Source organism: Bubalus bubalis, chromosome 5 (assembly GCF_019923935.1).
Source record: "Bubalus bubalis isolate 160015118507 breed Murrah chromosome 5, NDDB_SH_1, whole genome shotgun sequence".
In the NCBI taxonomy this organism is placed as follows: domain Eukaryota; kingdom Metazoa; phylum Chordata; class Mammalia; order Artiodactyla; family Bovidae; genus Bubalus; species Bubalus bubalis.
Window position 1 is genome coordinate 126758375 of NC_059161.1, and position 23012 is coordinate 126781386.

Sequence of the window (23012 nt, forward strand, 5' to 3'; positions counted from 1 at the left end):
TGCTGCAGTCCAAATGAGCAACTAGACAACTTCCTCCCCCCGGAGCCTTGCTCCAAAGCCTGGAGGCTACAGGACCCTACAGCCCCGTAAGAGGCAGGAGCAGAGACCCGGCTATTCGATGAGTCACAGCTCTCCTCCCTGCCTTCCAGGGAGTGTTGGATCTATCTCCTGTTCCAACTGGGCTGCTCAGGCAATGGCTGGGGGAGCAGTGGAGAAGCCATGAAGTCTCGGCTGATTCTCACTGGAATAATAAGAGAGAGGGTGAGATCCAGGGAGGAGGAGCAAAGTAAGGAGGAGACTAACGAATGCTAGGTTCTTTGTGGGCAGGGTGTGGACCGGACAGAATGTGGGTGACAGCTATCATCCACGGAAGGGTAGGACTGTGGGCAGGGCTTGGAAATTTTCTTTAATCATAGCACTGTGCTAAGAGGCAACCAGAGTCAATTCAGTTTCACTTGGATCACGCACCTATTCACTGAAGGACTTACTGATCACCTGCTGAGGGCCGGGCCCTGTGGGAGGTACGGTGATGCAGTAACAAACACAACAAACTCAGTCCTGGCCTCACAGGGCTGACATACTAGAGGCAGTACAGAAGTAGACACGTGTGAAATAATGTTGAGTTGTGCTACGTGCTGTAGATGACTTGGAGCAAGAGATTAGCTTGGGGGAGGGGGCCTGGAGTGGGGAGGCAGAGAAGGCCTATTTGAGGATGGGCACCTGAAGCTGAGCCCAAGGAAAAGAAGGTGCCTGCATGTGAGAAGTGGGGAAGAGCATTCCAAGTGGTGGGAATAGCTTATGTGGAGAGCCCAAGGTGGAGAAGGATGTGGTTGCTTCAGAAAATGGATGGGGCCAGCGCGGCTGCAGAGGGAGGCCAGAGACAGGTGAAGAGATGGGCACGGCCAGCTCCTTCCTGCAGGTTTGAGGTAAGGGGTTTAGTTTTTGGTGGCTTATTTATTTTGGCCATGGTTCATTCCCTAACCAGGGGTTGAACTTGCACCCTTGGCAATGAAAGCTGAGTCCTTACCAGTGGATCCTAAGGGAATTCCCAAGGGGTTTAGATTTGTCGGCAAGTGCAGTAGTTGGAAACCACTGCAGGATCTAAACCTGGGAAAGGCGTGACATGATTGACATCTTAGGAAGCTCACGTAGGTGCTGTATGGAGAGTGGAGTGGAGGGGCAGGGAACCACTCAGAGTGCTCCCATCATCATTCAAGTGAGAGATGATGGTGGCCTGAGCCAGAATGATGGCTGTGGGCATGGGAGAGGAGGACTAAGTTGCCATCTGTTTGGGAGGCAGAGCACTCAGGGCTTGCTGAAGGATTGTAGTATGTAAGAGGTGGGTCAGGATGGAGTCAAGGATGAGTCCCAGTTTACTGACCTAAATGCCTGGGTAGTAGTAGTACCATTTACACTGAACCCCTTAAAAGGCAAGAATACCCCAGTAATCCAGGGAAACCTGATAAGGGAGGAAAACTGAGGGTAAGGAAAGGAAGTGGGGTCCAGAATTGCAGGCCAGGAGCAGGAAGGCAAGGGTCCCACAAACGTGGTTTCCTCACTGGCAACAGTGCCAGAGGAGCAAGGCCCTAAAGGAACGCAGGGGTGCCCAAGGGTCCCTCAAAGCACACGGGGTGCTGCAGGAAACCAGAGGCCAGGAGCCCCTCCGTGACTTGCCCTCCTCTTCACACGCCTGAGGACCAAGGCTGAGGACGAGGGGAAGACCTGCCCGGCTGACTGCTGTGTCCACCCTTTGCAACCCCATGGACTGTAGCCCGCCAGACTCCTCGGTCCATGGGATTTTCTGGGCAAGAACACTGCAGTGGGTTGCCATTTCCTCTTCCAGGGGATCTTCCCGACCTAGGGATTGACTAAGCCCCTCTTTTGGCACCCTCCCTTGTTCTTTTTCAAACGGCCAGAGACGCAGGAGTCTATCCTCATGAACTGTTTCCAGTGCTTTCCATCAGTGACCCTCATCATTCAGCAGCCCCCATCCCTCCTCTCACAAACCCACTTCCCTCCCAGCGGAGGGAAAAGCCCCACGCGCTGCTGAGTCTTGACTCTCGCCTTCTCTTGCCGGCCAAATCCTTCTACCCCTTTTCGTCCGGAGAAGCTTCTGTTCTTTGGGATCAAAGAAGGATCGTCGAAGCTACGGCGAGCAGTCACTTCCCACCCCGGGATCCTGTAGCAAGGTGCGTTACTATCTTTTCAGAGCTGGCAGTTGCTGCTTCTATCCGCGTCCCCGGCCCGCCCGGACGGAGTGAGACGGTCTTGCATCGACCCCGTACGCACCCCCCGGCGCCCGACAGGCGTCCAGGAAATCCGTACTAAATTAGTGACCCGGGCCAGGCCTGCCCGCACATCTCCGGATTCCGAGCCCACTGTTCGCTCCCCGACACCCTCTGGGCGCCTCGCGTTCGGGCGCGCGGCCGCGATGGGGCCGGCTGCCAGCCGGGCTTCCCAGGGGCGCTCGAGGGCCGAGGGTGGGCCTGGACCGCACGGAGGAACTCGGCGCTCCCGGGTCACGTGACAGGGCCCGCCCCGGGCGCAGCCTCCGTCACGTGACGGCGCAGCCGGCGAGCGTCTTTTTCTCGAGACGGAGCTGCCGGCCTACGGCCCAATCAGGAGGCGGGGGCGGGGCTGCCGGGGGCGGTGCGCGGGAAGGGAACCCCAACCACCGGGTGCCGCGGGAGAGATCCGAAGGGCATTGTTGAGCGGGGGTCCGGCCCGGGACCTGCCGCCCGCCCCATCCCGGTCACTGGGGGCAGCATGAAGTGTCTTGTCACGGGCAGCAACGTGAAGGGTGAGTCGGGGCCGGCCGGGGGCTGGAACCACGTGGGATGGCCCGAGGCGCCCGCAAACCGCTGTCTCTCTCCTCCTCCCCGCAGTGCTCGGCAAGGCCGTCCACTCCCTGTCCCGCATCGGGGACGAACTCTACCTGGAGCCCCTGGAAGACGGGGTGAGGAGACCGGGTATGGGGGAGTGGCGTGAAAGTCCCAACAGGGAGCCCTGATCGGGGCTCAAGTCTCTCCCCCATCAGGCAGGGTGCCCGGTAGGCACGTTTGCTGAGTTTAACAGGGGCCTCCCCTGTTGCTGGGGTGTCCCTTTGGGCCCTGTCATCTTCCCAGGCCAGTGTCTGAGTCGAGAGCCCTTGCCCTCCCTAAAGTGCCCGGTGGTGGATGGGGGTGATTAGGTAGAAGGCGTGGGTGCTGAAGGCTGGGTCGCGCCCTTGCTGTGGAAATGGCGGCGTTGAGGCCCACTGGGGACTCGTGGAAGGCTTCATGGAGGACATCCTTGATGACTGAAAGGAAAGGGCGGGCTTCTGCAGGTGATGGTAGAACAGAAGCCATTGGGGCAAGTGCCTGGGTAGAAGCTGGCTTGAGGGCTGGGCCCAGCACTGCGTGACCACATCTTTCTCCCCACCTTTCCTGGCCCCAGCTCTCCCTCCGGACTGTGAACTCCTCCCGCTCGGCCTACGCCTGCTTCCTCTTTGCCCCCCTCTTCTTTCAGCAGTACCAGGCGGCCACCCCTGGGCAGGACCAGCTGCGCTGTAAGATCCTGATGAAGGTGAGGTGGGTCCCTCAGCAGTGGCAGGGCACTCCCCCCAGGAAACCCTCCTGGCAGTGCAGTTTGCTCTGGGGCACACAGCAGGTGCCTGCAGGAGGAGAGATGTATACTGGAGCAATCCGGTGCAGAACGCAGAGCCTGGCCGGGTAGAGACATCCATGGGGGTAACAGGCTATATGGAGAGGGTAGCTGAATCTGCCAGGGACCTGCAGGGAGTAAATGACTCTCAGGTTGGTCCCTGAAAGATAAGCGGGTCTTTTGAAGGCATTCCAGACCAGGGTAAGAGCATGAATGAAGGCCTGGAAGCATGCAGATATCTGCATGTGTGAGGGGTCCTTTCCTGGTGTGACAGTGCTGAGCCCATGATGGGCCAGAGCCCAAGGGGACTGGACGTGAGAGTTGGGTGGCGGAGGCGCAGTGCTGAGCGGATGTGTTTCCCTCGCCTAGTCCTTCCTGTCTGTCTTCCGCTCGCTGGCAATGCTGGAGAAGACTGTGGAGAAGTGCTGCATTTCCCTGAATGACAGGAGCAGCCGCCTGGTAGTTCAGCTGCACTGCAAGTATGGTGAGTGAGCAGCTGGCTGACCCAGGGGTCCTTGCGGTGTGGGATTAGAGGTTGGCGAGCCCACTGACACCGTGTCTGCCCATCCAGGGGTGAGGAAGACTCACAACCTGTCCTTCCAGGACTGCGAGTCCCTGCAGGCCGTCTTCGACCCAGCCTTGTGTCCCCACGTGCTCCGTGCCCCAGCCAGGTGAGCACGCCCCTGGTTGCACGCTGAGCTCTAGGCTTTTCTCTTCCTTCTTTCGGCCTCAGGAGTCAGTTTAAGGAGGCACCTCCTCCGTTTTTCCTGCAGGGTATCTGTGAACCTCAAAGCGTTCATCCAACCTGGTTTGCTTTCAGGGCCTTGCCTGGCCCTTTAAGGGCAGAGGCTGGAGTGAGGAGGGGCCAGATGTTCCCTTGTCCCATGTTCCTCTCTGTCTCCCGAGTCTGTATTCTCCACCTCAAAGTCTGACTTGGCTTTCTGACCACTCAGCCCCACTCTGACTCCTCTTTCAAAGAACAGGTCTCCGGCTTGCCCTCAAGTCTTCTCTGGCCTTTGAAGGTCCGTTAATTTTTGTGGCTCCAGGACTTGTAACCTTTCTCTGATATGGTCATCCTTCTGGGATGAGTCCCATTCAAGGGCAGCCTCTCTTCCTACCCGGCTGGGTTCTAGCCCTGAGGGGTCCGCAGGCCACGGCTGGACAGGGAGGTCACGGTCCTAGAGGGCTGCCTGAATAACAAGCTATAGGAGAGGAGCCGTTCTGGGCAGTCACAGGGGCCGTGCGGGGCCTGGGAGATGGGGAGCCTAGCAGACGCCAAGGTCCCTGGAGAAGACCAGAGAGGAGTGGGTCCCCTCCCACCTGCCCACATGCAGGGTGTGCCTTGCACTCGAGTAACCCAAGGTCTCACGTTTCTTTGCTTTTGGTAGCCGCAGGACCTGGTAACTTGAAGGTCCCTTTGAGCCCTGACTTTGTTTTTCTGAGTTCTGTTCAAATAGCACTGCCCAGGATCCCTTTGGGTAGAGAAAGAGAGAATCAATCCGTGGTCTGGGTTTTGAGAATTTTTCTTTCTTTTAAAATGAGTGATTGTTTCTGTTTATCTTATGGACAATTTCAAATTCATATAAAAGCAGATAACCAGCTTCTGTCCCAGTTGTTTTGAGGCAAATTCCAGGTGTTATTTCACCTGAAACTATTTACTAGCCTGTCTCTACTAGACAGGGACCTGAGGACTCTTTGTAAGGCGGTGTTTATGTGGACAGCGTGGGTCTGGTCTCCCAACCCTGGATGGGCAGGAGCCACCTACCTGGTTCGGTTCAGCACAAACCGCCTGAACTCCCTGCTGCGTTCTGTGAGCCTGTTCTTGTCTGCCTCCATCTCTTGCAAGAGGACTACTCTCCCACAACATCCTGGGAACCTTGGATGAGGCAGGGACTGTCCTGCTGCCCCCGTGCTCCACCCTGGGGCCATGCGAGGCCTGGCCTGGTTCTCTTTGGACGTTGGGGTGCCTTGCTGTCCCGCCTCCAGTCCTCCGAGAGCAAAGCCACTGGGCGGGATCGAGCCTCGGGTGTGATGCTGTGCCCTCCTCACAGGGTCCTGGTGGAGGCTGTTCTGCCTTTCCCCCCGGCGCTGGCTGAAGTGACTCTGGGCATCGGCCGTGGCCGCAGGGTCATCCTGCGTAGCTACCAAGAGGAGGAGGCAGGTGAGGGGACCAATGGGGCCTGGGGCAGAGAGCAGAGACGGGCTGGGGGGGTGCAGAGAGCAGAGACAGGCTGGCGGGGGCAGAGCCTGGCTTCCTCCTGTTGCTGCCCCCCCCAGACAGCGCCATCAAAGCCATGGTGACGGAGATGAGCATCGGAGAGGAGGATTTCCAGCAGTTGCAGGCCCAGGAAGGGGTGGCCATCACTTTCTGCCTCAAGGAATTCCGGGTGAGGTTCCTGCCGTGCACTCAACGCCCCGTCCACCTCTCCTCCCTGCCCAGCCTCCATGCTCTGCTTCTCCCTTCCCAGGGGCTCCTGAGCTTCGCAGAGTCAGCCAACTTGTCCCTCAGCATTCACTTCGATGCCCCGGGCAGGTAAGGCCCAGCCTTGGGATAGGGAGGGGAAGGCTCTGGGGTGCCAGAAGCCAAAGGGCCTTGACTACGTCTGGATCTGTCACCTGCCCAGGCCAGCCATCTTTGCCATCGAGGACTCTCTGCTGGACGGCCACTTTGTCCTAGCCACGCTCTCAGAGTCGGACTCACACCCCCAGACCCTGCGTGCCCAAGAGGAGCTCCAGCGGCCAGAGCCTGGGCCTCAGGCTCACAGGTGAGAGCTGCGCCCGCCCACCCCCCTTCTCACTCTGTGCACCCAGGCTGCATCCTGCTGCTTCCAGAGTCTGCAGCCCCCACCCTTTGCGCCTCCCATCCCCACTTCCTGTCGAGCCCCAGCCCCTACAGTGCTCACCGCTTCCAGCCCTGCAGGCTCAGCCTCACCAGTCAGCTGTACTCAGAGATTCCCCACCCAGGGAAGTGTCCCCAAGGTCGGGCTGGCTTCCTTCTCTGGCTGAGGCCTCCTCCCAAGCCAAGGAGGGAAAAGGGCTGCCGGGAGGCAGGGGGCTGCCTGGGATGGGGGAAGCAGGTGGCTGAAAGGGCAGGTGGGTTGGGGAGGATGGGCCCAGCGTAGTTTAAGTGGAGGAAGTTTGGCCTGGCCCTCTGCCCAGTATGTCCCTGGGCCCCAGTGCGCTCCAGTTCCTGTCCCCTGGGAAGGTGGGGGCTTGGGCCCCAGGTGGCCCAGCTCACTGGACTTGCCGCTCCCCTCTCCCAGTGAGCTGAAGCGGCCCCCAGGATGCCTCCCTCAGGCCTCTACCTGAACTCTGATGAAAGGAGTCTACGGTTGACCCCCTCCCGGAAGCGGCCACTTAAAACACCGCCCCCATCCTTTCCCCTCCCACCAAATCAGGAAATAATAAAACCAAGAGGTCACCAATGGTTACTAGGCTCCTGCAGGCACTGGCTGAGCCCTCCAGGCGGGGCCCTCACTCTGTCCCCCGCCCCCTTCCCCACTGATACCATCTCTGCCTGTAGCACGCCCCACCTAGACCTGGATGACTTTGCTGTTGACGACATGGACTCTTACATGATCGCCATGGAAACCACCACAGGCAGTGAGGGCTCCCGAGCACTGCCCTCCATCTCCCTTTCACCTGGCCTCCAGCGCCCCTGTAGCTCCAGCCCCCACTCAGAGGAGGAAGATGACGACATGGAGCCCAGCACAGTGCCTGGGACTCCCCCACCTAAGAAGGTAGGGGTGAGAGACAGAGGGGCTTCACTGGTGGCTCCAACGGAAAGAATCCGCCAGCCATGCAGGAGACCTGGGTTCAGTCCCTGGGTGGGGAAGATCCCCTGGAGGAGGGCATGGCAACCCACTCCAGTATTCTTGCCTGGAAAGTCCCAGGGATAGGGGAGCCTGGTGGGCTACAGTCCATGGGGTTGCAAAGTCAGACACCACTAAGCATGGAGGCAGAGGCTGGGGTGGGAGGCAGAGGGAGGGAGCAGCCTCCGAGCTCACCCAGCTTCCTCTGTTCTCTCGCCAGTTCCGCTCGCTGTTCTTTGGCTCCATCCTGGCCCCTGCACACTCTCCCCAGGGCCCCAGCCCTGTGCTGGCTGAAGACAGTGAGGGCGAAGGCTGAGCCGAGCCTGGGCCCGATGAAGCCCCGCCCCACCCTTCTCCCAAGGCCAGCCAGGGCAGGTCTGCTCTCCTCCTTGGTGGGTAGTAGAGGTGCGCCCTGCTGGAGCCGAGCTGACTGGTCCTGCCACCTCCCCCAGGGCCTTGCCTGGCCTGGGTCTTGTTGTTTCCCTTCAACCCCCAATCATTCATTCAACCCTCAATCTATCATGTCTGTTCCCAGTCTCGATGCTGAGCTGCCCTCTGCAGTGAGTTCCTTCACCTCTTAATCCAATTCTGTGGGCAAAACTGGAGGACTGCCTTCTCTAAGCCCACCTCCCTAAGAAAGAAAGAAATCATTGTGGGGCTTCTGCCCCTGCTGATCCACCTTCTGCCAATCATGACCTGTCCCTCCCTCAAATCCTGAGTGCACCTCTGGGATCCCCTGTGACTGGCACACACTGTTTTGCTTGCTTTCCCCGAACTCTCTGGCCCTGGCTTGTAAATTCCAAGGGTCCCTGTGGACCTGGGCATGTGGCTGGGGTTTTCCTGGCTGGGGCCCCAAGCTCAGCAAGCCTCCCAAGTGGCTCTGGGCGGAAGGGTTGCCAGGCCCAGTGTTTGGGACAAGGGAGACCGAGGCTATGGCAAGAATCCAGCTTTGACCTTTATTCAAGAGACCAGATGGGTTGCCCCAGGATCCGGCTGCCAGCCCTGAGGCCAAGCAAGGCTGGAGATCCCCAATCTGGCCCTGCTTTGCCCTGAGCTGCAGCCTTAGCCCCAGGATCCTGCCTGCAGCCGCTGTAGGTACAAGCGGGAAGAGCCCTGGGAGACTGGATGCTGCTATTGATTCATTAAAAAAAAGAGAAAAATACACCAAGCCTCCGTGTTCCCTGTGATGGGTGGGCCTGGGGGGCCAGCATGAGCCCCCTATAGCCACTGTGATTTCTGTACAATCCACCATCTGGGCCAGAGGGCGGGCACATGGAGGCTATTTCTTGGCTTTGGCGGAGTTGCGGGGTGGGGTGATGGGCCGGCCTCCAGGGTTCAGGCCACTGAACTGCCCGTATTTCCCCTTGTTCTTGTCGGCGGGCTTGAGGATCTAGAAGAGAAAAACTGGTCAGGCTCAGGGGGCCGAGCCATAGGCCCCTCAGCCTGTCCGCCCCCAGCCCGAACCCCACCTGGAAGGAGCACATGAGCGTCTCGTCCACGCTCATCATGGCACCTGCATTGTCAAACTCGCCGCAGTAGTTGGGGGCTGAGAAGAGTGTCACCAGCTGCCGCTTGGCAAAGAACTCATAGCCGTCTTCTACTACCTGGACGAGGGTGGAGACGGTTAGTTCAGCAGGAGCTGGCTGCCAGCCCTGCTCTCACCCGGATGGGGGCTGCCAGCCCACCTGGTGTGCCCGGCAGATGAGGTCCAGGTCATGCTTGTGCAGGAACTTGGCCACCACCTCAGCTCCAAACGTAAAGGAGACGCCACGGTCATTCTCGCCCCAGCCCTGCACATCCTTGTCAGGGTCAGACCACAGCAGGTCACAGAGCAGGCCCTGGTCAGGCACATCTGTGGGCCGCATGATACGCCGGATCTGCTCCATGGACTGTAGGTCTGGGGACAGGCCTGGAGGGCACAGGGGGCAGGTCACCTCCTCCAGGCAGCCTTTGACAATCAGCCTCTGCCCCCCACCTCTCCACCCTCTCCAGGATTCCTGGGAGCCTACACAGGCAGAACTCATCACCTTCTGCCTCTTCCAAGTCCCCGTCCCTTCAAGGAGCACAGAGCTCCCTGGAGAAAGTGTTAGTCGCTCAGTTGTGTCCGACTCTTTGAAACCCCATGGGCTGTCCAGGCAAGAAAGCTGGAGTGGGTAGCCATTCCTTTCTTCAGGGGATCGTCCCAACCCAGGAATCAAACCTGGGTCTCCCGCATTGCAGGCAGATTCTTTACCATCTGAGCCACCAGGGAAGCCCTGGAGAAAGGGGACAAGCAAACTCCATGCAAGAAGGTGAGGCCACGACACAACAGTGGGTGCAGCCTAATGCTGCAGTGCAGGGGGACTTCGTGGAAGTCCTACCCATACCAGGGTTCCAGGAAGAGCTGTTCCTGGTGACTGGGAACACATCTTCCAGCTGACGCTTCTGTCCCAAGGTCCCCAGGGGTGCTCACCCTGGGAGGCTCATCCTTCCCAAGCATTCACACGCCCAGAGCTGTGCTCACCTCCATGGCAACAGAAGATCTTCTCGTCCACGATGGCAGCGATGGGCAGGCAGTTGAAGCAATCAGTGAAGGTCTTCCACAGTTTGATGTTGTAGCGTCTCTTGCCTGCCCAGGGGGAAGGAGACAGCTCACCAGAGGGCCTCTCTGCTCCACCCTCAGCCTGGGTCTCCAGGCCTTCCAGCACACATTGTGTTGTTCAGACACAGCTAGGAGGAGAGAATGGAAAGCAAAAAAGGAAACCAAACCCCCGCCCCCTACCCCTACTACCCCATTGCCTCCCAGACAGAATTCTAAAGCAGCCGAGTCCACAGGAACCCCAGAGTTCCACTTCTAGCATGACCTCAAGGTTGGTACCCACCCCCAGCACAAGAGCAGGGCCAGGTCGAGACCGGGTCTGGTTCATCTCAGCTTCTGTCTAACAGAGTCCAGTCCCAACAGGCATCCTAAGTGCTTAAGTACCGGATGCGCTGGAGGGGAGTGTCGGCAGGTGAGGCCCTGCCTTAGAATCCTGGCAGCCCTTCAGTCAGCAGCCACTGGCCAGGTCCCTGAGTGCCAGGATCTGCTCTAGGAGGGCAGGGGAGGGTGGCATGGGCTGGTGCTACCTTCACGGCGCTCAGCTTAGCAGGTGTTTGTCAGACGCTGACACCCCAGCCACCAGGTCAACACGAGGGTTGCACTGAATGGCAAGGAGAGCCCTTCAGGACCAGGGCAGCCCCAGATGCTCTGCCCACTCACACTCATCATAGAAGCCGTAGATGCGGTTGATGCTGGCACACTCGTGGTTCCCACGGAGCAGGAAGAAGTTCTCTGGGTACTTGATCTTATAGGCCAGCAGCAGGCAGATGGTCTCCAAAGACTGCTTGCCCCTGTCCACGTAGTCCCCCAGGAACAAGTAGTTACTCTCTGGAGGGAAGCCGCCGTACTCGAACAGCCGCAGAAGATCATAGTACTGGCCGTGAATGTCACCTGTGACCCAAGGAACCAGGTCAGCACTAGGGGCAGCCTAAACGTGAACCCAGGGTCAGGGTTGGGCCCAAGGGAGGAGGAACTTGGGAGGAGTGGGGGGCAAGGCTGCTTTCAGGAGGCCACGGGGACCTGGGCTGGGGGCTCACCGCAGATCTTGAGGGGTGCCTCCAGCTCCAGAAGAATGGGCTGGCTCAGGAAAATCTCCCGGGATTTGAGGCACAGACCACGGATCTCGTTCTCCGTCAGCTGTACATTCTTTCCAGGCCTGGAGCCCTGCACTGGGGGCGGAAAGAGGCGTCAGGACCCTGGTTCCTCAGGCGAGAACAGGGTGAATGTCATCGGTGACCCCACAGGCACTTCTGGGTGGGGGCTCCTGGGCCTCCCGGCCCCGCCTTGTCCAGGGGCAGCTGTTGCTGCTGAGCCTCCTGGGACCCCCAACTGCCCTCAAGGCGCTCGCGAGGGGACTGCTGTGCGCAGAGGCCATCCAAAACCTCATAGCACAGGACCCCTTCCTGGGGGAGTAGGCTTCTCGGGTTTCTCCCTCAGCCAAGAGCCCAGGCCAATCCTTGCGCGCCGCCCCGCTCCGGTCCTGCTCTGGCAAGGGGAACAACCCCAGACCTCCCAGCGCGCCACGATTGGGGTGGGGTGGGGGTGGGGTGGGGGGACGATGTGGCCACGGGACCTCGCGGCCCGTCCCCGCCCAGTCGAAGCTGGCCCTGGGAGGGGCAGGTCCACCCGCGCGCCACTTCCGGGCCGTGCAGGGAACCAGGGCGCGGCGGGTGCCCACCTCCCTCGCCGCCCCGGCCAACCTTCCAGCAGGCGTCCGATTATAGAGTCCAGGTTGAGCTTCTCGCTGTCGGACATGGCGGCGCCGCCGCTCTGGCCCAGCACCTCCGGGCCCTGTCCTGGCTCCCGCCCTCCCAAGGCCTCCTTCCGGCCTGGTGCTCCTTCCGCCCGCCCGGGCCCGCCCCGGCCCGCTGCCCCGCCTCCTCGGCCGCCCGCCCCGCCCCGCCGCACCCGGCCCCGCCCCGGCTGCCCCTGCGCTCTAGCGCCTCCACTGGACGCCAGGCCCGGGGTCCGCGGCGGCCCGGGAGGCGGGGCCTCGGCCAGGGGGCGGGGCTTGGGCTGATCTGATTGCGGGGGCGGAGCCTGCACTGGGGGCGGGGCTTCACGGGGCGAGGTCGACTCTAGTTCCGCCCTAGAGGAGTTACCCACCCTTGCACCGAGGATGTGCGGCCGGAAGTAGTGTGAAGTTGTTTTTCTCTTTCAAGGGCCCAATAGTCCTTCCCACTTCTGTCCCGGGCTGGAAGGTGGTGTGACCTCATTGATGTCTCATTGGGTCTCCCCAGAGAGTGCAGATTAAGTCCACGAAGTGCAGGAAAGGAAACAGGCTCAAAGATAGCAAGGGTTGGCTTCAGATTGACGGAGGAACTCTTACCTCTAGGGTCCCTGTGGCCTGTGGGTGGCTGACCAGACCCAGACACCTGTCACTGAACTCCGAGCTCATTTTGGTCCCCATGCCTGTGGTGCGTAATTTTTTAATGTCTCGTCCTTGCGTTTTGAGTAGCGCAGTAATGCCTTACTGTTTGACTTGTCGAAAGCATTAACAAAAGAGGTAACTTTAAATAAAGTGTAATACTCACTGGAACCCTGAATTGAGTATTTTATTTGCCGGTGACCTCACATTTGGAGGCAGCGTGGCTTCTCTACCTCTGGCAGGTTCTGGCCACATCACACCCAGCACAAGAACCTAGGCCTGCACCCACCTAGCTCACCGGGGTGGTGGGAGGAGCCCATGGCCCAGGGCCACTGGGGCAGGCCGGAAGAGCCCTGGAGAGGAAGGGGTAACCCCCCCCTACGCACTTGGGAGGGGCCCCCAGCGGGTTGCTGAAGCTGTGGCCGAGGAGGAAGTGAGAGGAGGAGGTGAGGTGCAGCAGGGAGGTAAGCTGGGCTGCTAGGGACAGGGGCTGGGCCTGGGTCTCCGGTAGGGGGCCTGGCCTTTCTGCCCCTCTGGGCCTGTGCCCCACCCCCACCCCACAAGAGGAGAGGGGACCGGAGGGGTGTGGTGCGATACCCTGCAACCTGTCCTCTTTGACCAGGAGGGCAGGTCCTGGGACTGAGGCCTGGCTGCAGAGGCGCCCTGGGCCCAGGCTGGCCAGGAACCCCCACTCACACTGGCTGCCCACATCTTGCAGCCTGCCGCACCGGGGTCAGTGGCGCCATGGCCCAGGCCCTGGGCGAGGACCTGGCGCAGCCTGGCGAGCCGCAGGATGACTCTAGCTCTTTGGGGTCCGACTCAGAGTTGAGCGGGCCCGGCCCGTATCGCCAGGCTGACCGCTATGGCTTCATTGGGGGCAGCGCAGCAGAGCCAGGGTAAGTGGGGAAGGGATGAGGTGGGATACGGGGTGCTGGGCCTAATGGTGAAGGCTGAGAGCTGAATTCTAGAGTGAGGCCCAACTCAAGGGTCCTGGAAGGGTCTGGGGACTCAGCTAGTGTCACCTGTCCTCGGGTTCTAGATGGAATCTTAAGCTTAGCAGGGCTGTGAGGCTGTGAGGGGTGGGTCCCTGTGTGTCTCTTCATCCCAGTCTCTGAGGGTTCCCAGAGGGGCTGAACCTGCTTCTCCTTTCAATCCGGTCCAGGAATCCCGAAATCATAGAACCCACACTTCTTCCCCTACTAGTCCCCCCACTTCCCCAGGTGCTGAAAGGGAGACAAGTTTGGAGATAGATAGGGAGGTCACACCGCCATCAGAGGCAGAATCAGGCTCAGAGAAGACTCCTGGTTTCTAGGTCTTGGGCTCTGTCTACTCAACTTCCCCGAAGAGTTGTCTGTCCCCATCCTGGGGGACAGTCAACCAGCCCCTCCCCCATCACACACCTACACACCCCTTCAGTATCTCCTGCTTCCGCCCACATCGGAGCCACATCCTTTCCTGTCCCCATGACAACCACTGGCAACTCCTGGGTGACAGGTCACTCCCCACCCCAGAGATTCCCAGAGATCAGGGCCAAGGGTTGGGCTCACCCAGGTAGCAGAAAGGGTGGTGGACGTGGGTGTCCTGTGTCTGGACATCTGTGTCATGTGTCCCAGGCCAGGTCACCCTCCTGCAGACCTCATCCGCCAGCGGGAGATGAAGTGGGTGGAGATGACTTCACACTGGGAGAAAACCATGTCTAGGCGGTACAAGAAGGTGAGGGGAGAGTGGTCCCATGCGGGCCTACTTGGCTCGTCCCCCTCTGCCTGGCAAAATTCAGCCTCCTGTGTCCCAGCACCTCTTGCCTTCACTCCCTGCTCCTCGTGGAGACTCTTGCCCGATAGCAGATTGTGCCTGAGGCCTGCTGAGAGCAGCAGGGGTATCTGGCATGGCTGGCCTGACGGGGTGCCCTGGCCTCACCCTCAGGTAAAGATGCAGTGCCGGAAAGGCATCCCCTCGGCCCTGCGGGCCCGGTGTTGGCCCCTTCTGTGCGGGGCTCACATGTGTCAGAAGAACAGCCCCGGCACGTACCAGGTGAGGGGACTGGCAGGGGTCCCAGCCCCCGCCCCTAGCCCTTCACCCCTCTGGGCCTTCACCTCCACCTTCTTGCCCACGTGCAGAACCTGGCTGAGGCCCCAGGAGACCCACAGTGGATGGAAACCATCGGCAGGGACCTGCACCGCCAGTTCCCGCTGCATGAGATGTTTGTGTCGCCCCAGGGTCACGGGTACGAGGGTGGGGATGCCCAGGGACCCCCCAGCCCCCACACTCCCAGGCGCTTTGGCAGAGTCCCCGCCCCTGGCTTTTCGTCTTTGCATCGCAGAGGACCCAGCAAGGCTCCTGAGGGGCCGAGGCCTGGGCAGGGGCCGCCAGAGGGTGCGGGAGGGCTGCCCGGAGGACTGGCCCCTGATGGGGTCTTCTGGCACAGGCAGCAGGGGCTCCTGCAGGTACTGAAGGCCTACACCCTGTACCGGCCGGAGCAGGGCTACTGCCAGGCCCAGGGCCCTGTGGCCGCCGTGCTGCTCATGCACCTGCCCCCAGAGGTGAGTGCCCTCAGCCCTGCGGCAGGGACCCCAGACCCGGACGCCCACCCCCAGGAACTCTGACTTCAGTTACCTGAGACCCTGGACCGCCAAATCTAGTGACCTAGGGACCAAGGCTTCCTATGCTCTGGACCGTAACCGCCCCCCCATCCTCTGGCACCCTGGCCTCTGGGACCTAGGATCCTCAAGTCCCACGCAAACCTGTCCTAATGAGCCAGGGCCTCATGATTGCCAACCTCAGTGACCGTCAAGCCCAATGACCTTGATTCCAGGAACATCGAACCCTGACCCCTGACCTTTGGCCCAATGATCTAAAAGTCTGGATGTTATCACCTTGACCTTATGAACCTTGATTCTGAACCCTGTGACCATGATCCCTGACCCCAATGACCCCAAGAACCCAAGACTTGAACTTTGGAACCTCTGCTGCCCTTGACCAGTGAGTCCCCACCCTGCGACCCTCAAATTCAGCCCTCTGAGCCCTGTGACTTCTGACTCCTACACCCCTTGGTAGGCCTCTTTCTAGGCAATGGGAAGCTTTTAGGTAAGACCCACCCCCTGCCCCAACCCCACCACCAGCACTGAGACCAGGCTCCTGGCTCCAGAATCACCCCAGATGGTGTCCAGGCCCTCCCCTGTGCCCCCCCTCCCCTGGCCTTGCGGTCCCCTCTGCGGTGGGCACTCAAGGCCTGTACCCACCCCCAGGAGGCCTTCTGGTGCCTGGTCCAGATCTGCGAGGTTTACCTCCCCGGCTACTACGGGCCCCACATGGTGAGAGGCAGGGATGGGACCCCAGGGCACAGCGGGAGGGTTGGGTGGGGTTGGGAGCCTGGGGAAGCCAGCCGCAGTGCTGATGGGCGTGGCCACAGGAGGCTGTGCGGCTGGACGCCGAGGTGTTCATGGCCCTGCTGCGACGGCTGCTCCCGCGCGTGCACAAGCATCTGCAGAAGGTGGGCGTCGGGCCCCTGCTCTACCTGCCAGAGTGGTTCCTGTGCCTCTTCGCCCGCTCCCTGCCCTTCCCCACAGTGCTGCGTGTCTGGGACGCTTTTCTTAGCGAGGGTGAGTGGGGGGCCGACTAGGTGGGCGGGCACAGGAGGGGGTGCCTGGTGAACACGGAAGGTGGAGGTGCCAGCTTCGCTCTGCCCCGCTGCCACCGCCGACCCTGATCTGGGGCCTGGGTGCTGGGGTGTGCCGAGGGTAACCCACTGTTGGCCACGTATCACCAATGGGAGGAACAGCAGCCCCTGCCCCAAGCAGTGACATCACCACAGGGAGGGCACAGCATCCACATGGGGAGAGGGCTGGAGTCAAGGAGGCTTCCCCAAGGCCGATGGGGCAGGAGCTGGCGAGACCACAGCAGTGGCACAGCTCAGGGACCGGGCACAGTGGGGGCCCAGCAGATGGAGCCCCCGGGCCCTCAATGCGAGCCCTCGGAGGCCAGGCGTGGCTCTGGGAGCCAAGGCCACTTGAGTAAGTGAGACCTACATTCTGGTGGGGGTGGGGGTAGGAATGGGAGGCGGCGGTACCAAATTAACAAGATATTTATAGATTGTCATAAGTTCCGTGAAGAAAATAAAACAAAGGACATGCCAGAGTGTAGGAGAACGGCAGGAGAGGGCTGTTTAAATATGCTGGCGGCCGCTCCTCAGAAGAGGCAGATACACAGAGCTGGGTGGAGAAGGAGAGGCAGGCAGGGCCCTGTCCGCAGGGTCCCAGCCATGGATGACTTGAGGGGTGCAGGCATGGGGAGAGGTGCCAGGCTAAGAGCGGGGGGTACTTGGGGCAAAGCTGAGCTGGACTCTGGGTCTTTGGGGCTCTGCCTGGTACCCCCATCAGTGGCACAGTTGGATTCGGTTCTATACGGGTTGTCCAGCAGTTGCGTGGTAGAAATCCATCAGTACATCTACCGAGCACCTGCTGTATGCCCAGTTGCCTTCAGACTGGGTTAGTGTTCTAACCACGGACGTCCAAGTCCGCTTGTCCTCCCCTGCAGACTCGGACCTCGAGGGTGGGGCGGGCCGGGCCCCGTGGAGGCACCCTTGCCCTTTGATAATGGTGACGATGTTAGTAGTCTTGTCCCTTTACACAGCACAGTGGTCACCAGGCCTCACTGGTCCCCCGACTGCCTTTCTCAGCAGACCGGAGGCTGCCAGGGAGGGGCTCTGAGGCTCCAGGAGCGGGCCAAAGTCACGTGCGTGTTCGTGCCTGCGTGTGTATGCACACATGTGTGCCCTGTGCTCTTAGCTTAGGGGTGAGGAGCTCTGGCTTGAATCTTTCTAGAATCAGAAGCTCACAGGTCTGATCTGGAAAGGCTGTCTCGTCACCACCCAGCCCTTTACTGGACGGGGCGAGGAGCCGAGGCCCAGAATGAGAAGGCCCGTGTGAGGCTGTCAGCAGCCCTTGGCTCCTGGCAGGCTGCGCTGCCCACGAGTGTCCGTGGCTGCTGGGACCTGCTGGCCGGTGCCCCCAGATGGCCGACCTGCTCTCAGTCCAGGCAGCAGAGCTGCAGGAGGGTGGAAGTAGTCTGGCCAAGGACAGGTTCGGGCCCGGGCTGAGAGCTGGCCTGCACTGAGTGAGCCCCACCGGCCTGCAGGTGTGAAGGTGCTGTTCCGCGTGGGGCTGACCCTGGTGCGCCTGGCGCTGGGCACCACTGAACAGCGCCTGGCCTGCCCAGGGCTCCTGGAGACGCTCGGTGCCCTTCGATCCATCCCACCTGCCCAGTTGCAAGAAGAGGTCTTCATGCCCCAGGTGGGTGCCCCTTGCGCGCCCCCTGCACAGTTGGGGAAACTGAGGCCCAGAAGGAGTAGTCACAGTGAGCATGGGGCTCCGTTCTTGTCCTCTGAGCAGCAGAGAATGTGGAAACCCCAGGCCTCAAGTGGCTTTTTGTGGCTCCCTTAGTCTGTCTCTTTGTCTGTCAGCCCCTCAGCCCTCAGCCACTTCCTGGGGCTGTGTGCTGCCTGCCCTGTGGGGATCTCATCGTTTCCTGCCCTCCCTCGGGCTCAGTATCAACTGCTCCCTGCAGGTGCATGGCGTGGCCCTGTCCGAACAGGACCTGCAGCGGGAGATCAAGGCCCAGCTGGCCCAGCTGCCTGCATCGGCATCCGAGCCACCCCCGAGGCCGCAGGCCCGCCTGCCTGGGGCCCCAGCCATCTTTGAGGCCCAGCAGCTGGCAGGAACCCAGGGGAGCCCCCGGCCTGAGGTGCCCCGCATCGTGGTACAGCCCCCAGAGGAGCCCCGGCCGCCCCGGCGCAAGCCCCAGACCCGAGGCAAGACTTTCCATGGGCTGCTGACCCGATCCAGGGGGCCCCCTATCGAGAGCCCCACCAGGTCCCATCGAAGCTCCACCTCCTTCCTGGACACCCGATTCTGAGGGTAGGTCCCACTTCTGAGGGTACCACGGACTCAGGGTCCCCCCAATCCCAACTGCCTGAACAGTGGATGCCAGCCTCGACGCGGGCACCGCACTTTACAGCTGGGGTTGGATGCCTCACTCCTTTCCTGTGGACTGCCTCAGGCCTGAGGAGGACAGAAGGGTACAGAGTGGAGTTTGGGGGACCCAGGCCCTCCCCCACCCACAGGGCTGCCCCAGTGCCTAGGCCCTTGCACGCATCAAGCTCGCACTGGAGGAGTGTGCAAGAAAGGGCACAGGCTGGGCCACGGGGACCCCAAAAGCCTCCTGAGGGGCCTGGAATAAAGTCTGAACAGAAGCCTGCATGCGGTCAGATCAATGCCCTCTACCCGCAACCTTCCACCTGCTGCCCCCTCCCCTCACGGCCCCGCCCCTCCTAGTCCCGCCCCGGCTCCCCAGGGCACATGGAGGCTGCCCGTTGGCTGCTGGAAGGTGTTTACCAGCTACAGGGACCAATGGCAAGCCGCAGCACCCAGCCTCTTGGGGCCAGGTGAGGCTCCTGTGCTGGGGGAGGAGGGCTCCCCCAGTGGACGCTGGGCCCACATGTGGGATTCTGTCTCCTCTTCTGCTCCCTCCCCTTGCTGATTTCAGGAGCCCCCCAGCAGTGGGAGCACTCTAACCCAAGTCTGCCCACCCCGGGTCCTGGTCCCATCCTCAGAGAGAGCCGGCTGAGAACAAAGGCCTAGTGTGCCGGGACAAAGGAGAAAGGCCCCGCCGGCCCTTGCCCCCTCCCGAAACCCCAGCCGCACCCCCTGGGGACTGCCACCATGGAAACCCCTCCCACACTCGCTAATTGCCCCCGTGGGTGCCCGAGGTGCCTGGGACAGCAGCCATTGCCAGGACAACGAGGCTGGTTCCGAGGCAGGCTCATGTCCCTGCAGGGCGGTCTCGGTGCCCCGCCTCCTTGGGTGCCCTCCCCCGAGGGTGGAGGGTGGGGGCACGGTCGGGCTCAGGAGTACCCGGAGAAAGTGACTGTAGTCTTAAATGGTGGAGTGTTCCATCAGCCCTTCTCAGTGGCTGTGCTGGAACATGTTGGCACCCTCAGACCCCTGATTGCAAACGGGCTGGTGACAAGTCCACGGCCACAGGAAGACACTCCCTCTGTGTTGTTATTGTTTAGTTGCTAAGTCGTGTCGGATTCTGCAGCCCAACCCCGTGGACTGCAGCACGCCAGGCTTCCCTGTCCTTCACCATCTCCCTGAGTCTGCTCAAACTCATGTCCATTGAGTCATTGATACCATCCAACCGTCTCAACCTCTGTTGTCCCCTGCTCCTCCTGCCTTCAGTTTTTTCCCAGCATCAGGATCTATATATACTTTCCTCCTTTTAGTATTTATTTATTTGGCTGCATCAGGTCTTACTTGCAGTGCAAGGGATCTCTAGTTGTAGCATGTGAGATCTAGTTTCCTGACCGGGGATCAAACCTGGGCCCTCAGCATTGGGAGCACAGGGTCTTAGCCTCTGGGCCCACAGGGAAGTCTCTGTGTATATACTCTTACGGTGCTTATTATGTGACTGGCCAGGTCCCGGGTCCAGGGGCAGACCATCCCACTTTCAAGGAGCTTTTGGTCTGGAGGAGGGACTCACATGGAGGTCCAGACACAGAGCTAAAGTTTGCCTGGGCGGAAACTGAGTTTGCCAGGAGGAGAGGCAGTTGGGCCCGAGCTTTGCTGCCTATGGCAACCCACTCCAGTTTCTTGCCTGGAAAATTCCGTGGACAGAGGAGCCTGGTGGGTTACAGTCCATGGGGTCACAAAGAGTCAGACATGACTGAACAACTAACTTTCTTTCTTTTGCCGCCTATGGCAGACTCAAGGCTCACTCCCCCAGTCAGCCACCAAGAACCTGGCTCACACCCACCTCTGGCCACCCTCTGTGGGTGCTCTCTCCCTCCTGTTCCTGCCCACTCCCCCAGTTTCGCTCCAGCCCTGGTTCTGAGTGTGGGGCAGCAGCTGGTCCCCTGTGAGTTAAATACAATTTTCTGAGCCCCCCTTCCCTCCCAAGCCCCCACCAGGGTGCTCAGTCGCTTCAGTCGTGTCCGACTCTTTGGACCCTTTCTGACTTCATGGACTGTGGCCCACCAGGCTCCTCCGTCCATGGGATTCTCCAGGTAGCAATACTGGAGTGGGTTGCCATGCCCTACTCCAGGGGGTCTTCCTGACCCAGGGATCGAACCTGCATCTTTTATGTCTCCTGCACTTGCAGGTGGGTTCTTTACCACTAGTGCCTCCTGGGAAGCACCTCCACCAGGGTACTTGGAGCTTAATAATAACGTCCTCCCCTGCAGTTCACAGACCACTTTCTCAGACCCCCCATCCACCCGCACACCTGTCTCTGCAGGTGGCACTGAGAGCCTCTGTAGAGAAAGGGGGACCCAGCCAGGTTGAGTGTCCAGCCCAGGATCACAGAGAGAAGCAGGGCCGGCTAGACCGTGCCTTAGGGTTAGAGCCTGAGTCTGATGGACTCTCAGGCAGGGAAGCAGGCAGGTGGGGGCCTGCAGGGAGTTTATAGGGTCCGCCCTGAACTCCCTGCCTCCCGCCACTCAGCTCTTCTGCCGAGAGGTTAGGGGAGCAGGAATAGCAGCCTTGGTCCAGGGCTCAGAACCCATCCCAAAGCTGGAGGGGAGGCCACAAGGCAGTCCCACAGATCCAGACCCTGGGGCAGGCAGTCTCCAGCAGGGCCCCTCGAGCTGGGGCTGAGTCACGGCCTTATCTACTCAGAGAAGCATTTTCTGGGCAGTCCTTCTGCAGGTCCTGTTATCAACCTGGGAAGCCTGGGCCAAGGGGTCAGGCCAGAATAGGACCACTCCCTCCTTATGTGAACAGTTTTACACACACTGTTCCCACAGAGCTGCGCTACCCCTATGGCACCTGCGTGCCAGTTAGGAAAAGATGTCCCCTCTCCAGGTACATGCAGCCCTTCAGGACCGCAAGGAAGTGACCGCTCAGCAGAGCAACTTTGTGCAGTGAGCAACCTCCACAACTGCACGCAGCCCCAGCTCCCTACACCCCTGCCCGGAAAGGGGCTCCGAGAAGGCAGGGCACCCACCTGAGAGCACTCACCCTGTGGGAACCAAAGCTGGGCTGGCATCTGCCTGGTCAGCCCAGGGGACAGGGACAGGAATGTGGGGGCAAGCAAAGAAGTGGAAGGGCAGACGGATCTCTCATGGTTGGGGGGCATGGTCTCATCTCGACTGCCACCCACCCCAAACGTCCCCCCATCCCCACACTGTCCAGAGGTCAAGCTTGGACTTCCTGTAAAGTCCTGCTCGTTGTGGAGTCCTGTCCCCAGGCCACAGAAGCGGAGCCCAGAACAAAGGTCACCTCTGAAGCTGACTGAGCCCCTTTGTAGCCGTTGCCAAAAGCACCCCTGATCATTACTAAGAAGCTTCCTGACTCCTAATTTGGCAAAGATGCCCACTCCAGTAAACACCCTATGACACCCCAACCAATGCCCATCTTCCAGCAGGAATTTTCTTTGTCTTGAGGCTATAAAAATTGGCTATTAACCCATGAAAACTGTCAGTGTTCTCTGCTCTGTCAGGAGATCGGCCCCCTGCGCTCACAGTGCCCACTTTCTCTCTGTTCTTCGTTCTTAATAGACTCACTCCCTTCTGAAATGCTCTGTGTCTGGAAATTCTTTTCCAACCCGCGTTCGGACTGCCTCGACACATAGGAAAGGCTCACTCTCTCTGAGCCTCCGTTTCCTCCTACAAATGGTGGGAAAACAGCAGCTCCCACCCCAGCCCCAAGAGCGCTCCGCCAGGGTCATCTTTACGGGGATTATTGTCTAGTGGAGCTGGGCAGTAGCTCAGGCATGGCCTCTCCTCACCCCGCCCCTACCTGGCTCAGCTCAGCCTCGGGTGACCTCCAGGCTCTCCTGGTGTAGACAGAGCAAGACTGCCCTGCCAGCCTGCTTGCCCCCAGCCCCGCCGAGTCCCAGGGCTGCCATAGCTTGACCCTGATTTTCCTCTCTGTGTCCACAAGGCAGATGCCATCACAGCTGGTGCCCAGCCAGGGCAGTCTGGGGGTGGGCACAGAACCACGCTGCTCTGTGTGCATATGCTCTGGCAGAGGGAAGACCCCAGCCCTGCCCCTCACCAACTGTGTGACCCTTGGCAAATCACATCACCTTTCTGAGCCTTGACTGCCTCATCTATAAAAGGCAGAGAATCACAACGGCTACGGGGTAGGGTTAAGTGAGATGCGGAACATAAAGCACTCCATAGTGCCTAGGACAAGTCAAAAAACACTTGCTAACACTGTTGCCTTCTGCCAGGCGCCCCATGCCCAGCCAAGCCTGGGCTAAAGGAGGCATCATAATCCCCATTTAAGGATGAGAAAACAGATGCTGCGCTGCTTGTGTTAAAAACAAGACATCAGGAACTTCCCTGGTGGTCCAGTGGCTAAGACTCCATGATCCCAATGCAGGGGGCCCAGGTGTGATCCCTGGTCAGGGAACTAGATCCCACATGCCGCAACTAAGAACTGGTGGAGGCAAATAAAAAAAAAAAAAGTGTTAAAAAACAGGAACAAGACAGCGGGCCCAAGATGGAGTCACTGACACCAAGCCCTCCATCACCCAACTGAGACAACTTAATCACTGGCTCAGTTGGTAAAGAACCCACCTGCAATGCAGGAGACCAGGGCTCGATCCCTGAGTC

General features: G+C 60.2%; 3 protein-coding genes across 9 annotated transcripts; 2 read left to right on the forward strand and 1 right to left on the reverse strand.

Moving 5' to 3' along the window:
* The first annotated feature begins 2621 nt into the window (after nucleotides 1-2621).
* On the forward strand, nucleotides 2622-8616 carry RAD9A (RAD9 checkpoint clamp component A). 4 transcript variants are annotated; one of them, XM_044943765.1, is made up of 11 exons: nucleotides 2623-2800; nucleotides 2886-2956; nucleotides 3508-3564; nucleotides 4012-4126; nucleotides 4214-4313; nucleotides 5694-5803; nucleotides 5920-6029; nucleotides 6111-6175; nucleotides 6267-6407; nucleotides 7166-7382; nucleotides 7675-8616. In XM_044943765.1, exons 1-11 carry the CDS (start codon nucleotides 2767-2769, stop codon nucleotides 7768-7770), a joined length of 1116 nt encoding a protein of 371 aa, XP_044799700.1. In that variant the 5' UTR covers nucleotides 2623-2766; the 3' UTR covers nucleotides 7771-8616. The 4 variants fall into 4 exon arrangements, with proteins under 4 accessions (XP_006072762.1, XP_044799700.1, XP_006072763.1 ...); XM_006072701.3 differs by having other exon boundaries at nucleotides 2624-2800; nucleotides 3436-3564; XM_044943766.1 differs by having other exon boundaries at nucleotides 2786-2800; nucleotides 2886-2969; nucleotides 3436-3564.
* Nucleotides 8392-11891, reverse strand: PPP1CA (protein phosphatase 1 catalytic subunit alpha). Its single transcript, XM_025286771.2, has 7 exons — nucleotides 11733-11891; nucleotides 11070-11201; nucleotides 10693-10923; nucleotides 9958-10062; nucleotides 9140-9363; nucleotides 8924-9058; nucleotides 8392-8844 (listed from the first exon to the last, which is right to left on the reverse strand). Exons 1-7 carry the CDS (start codon nucleotides 11785-11787, stop codon nucleotides 8734-8736), a joined length of 993 nt encoding a protein of 330 aa, XP_025142556.1. The 5' UTR covers nucleotides 11788-11891; the 3' UTR covers nucleotides 8392-8733.
* A 292-nt stretch (nucleotides 11892-12183) lies between these two features.
* Nucleotides 12184-18652, forward strand: TBC1D10C (TBC1 domain family member 10C). 4 transcript variants are annotated; one of them, XM_025286774.2, is made up of 10 exons: nucleotides 12184-12864; nucleotides 13119-13296; nucleotides 14014-14113; nucleotides 14324-14431; nucleotides 14518-14600; nucleotides 14826-14940; nucleotides 15646-15711; nucleotides 15810-15999; nucleotides 17534-17688; nucleotides 17963-18652. In XM_025286774.2, the coding sequence occupies exons 2-10, from the start codon at nucleotides 13145-13147 to the stop codon at nucleotides 18308-18310; spliced, it is 1317 nt and encodes a 438-aa protein (XP_025142559.1). In that variant the 5' UTR covers nucleotides 12184-12864; nucleotides 13119-13144; the 3' UTR covers nucleotides 18311-18652. The 4 variants fall into 4 exon arrangements, with proteins under 4 accessions (XP_025142559.1, XP_044799699.1, XP_006072761.1 ...); XM_044943764.1 differs by having other exon boundaries at nucleotides 12185-12846; nucleotides 14518-14624; XM_006072699.3 differs by having other exon boundaries at nucleotides 12689-12864; nucleotides 14518-14624.
* The last annotated feature ends 4360 nt before the right edge of the window (nucleotides 18653-23012 follow it).

What these genes read in the sequence shown, in the direction of transcription:
- TBC1D10C (XM_044943764.1), top strand. Translation starts at nt 13,145, where the DNA reads ATGGCCCAGGCCCTGGGCGAGGACCTGGCGCAGCCTGGCGAGCCGCAG. An exon ending in TGTCTAGGCGGTACAAGAAG is followed by an intron (nt 14,114 to 14,323) that starts GTGAGGGGAGAG and finishes CCTCACCCTCAG; the next exon opens with GTAAAGATGCAGTGCCGGAA. An exon ending in TCATGCACCTGCCCCCAGAG is followed by an intron (nt 14,941 to 15,645) that starts GTGAGTGCCCTC and finishes ACCCACCCCCAG; the next exon opens with GAGGCCTTCTGGTGCCTGGT.
- PPP1CA (XM_025286771.2), bottom strand. Translation starts at nt 11,787, where the DNA reads ATGTCCGACAGCGAGAAGCTCAACCTGGACTCTATAATCGGACGCCTG. An exon ending in GGCACCCCTCAAGATCTGCG is followed by an intron (nt 10,924 to 11,069) that starts GTGAGCCCCCAG and finishes CTTGGGTCACAG; the next exon opens with GTGACATTCACGGCCAGTAC. An exon ending in CGCTCATGTGCTCCTTCCAG is followed by an intron (nt 8,845 to 8,923) that starts GTGGGGTTCGGG and finishes TTTCTCTTCTAG; the next exon opens with ATCCTCAAGCCCGCCGACAA.
- RAD9A (XM_006072700.3), top strand. Translation starts at nt 2,767, where the DNA reads ATGAAGTGTCTTGTCACGGGCAGCAACGTGAAGG. An exon ending in TGGAGCCCCTGGAAGACGGG is followed by an intron (nt 2,957 to 3,435) that starts GTGAGGAGACCG and finishes TCCTGGCCCCAG; the next exon opens with CTCTCCCTCCGGACTGTGAA. An exon ending in GTGCTCCGTGCCCCAGCCAG is followed by an intron (nt 4,314 to 5,693) that starts GTGAGCACGCCC and finishes CCCTCCTCACAG; the next exon opens with GGTCCTGGTGGAGGCTGTTC.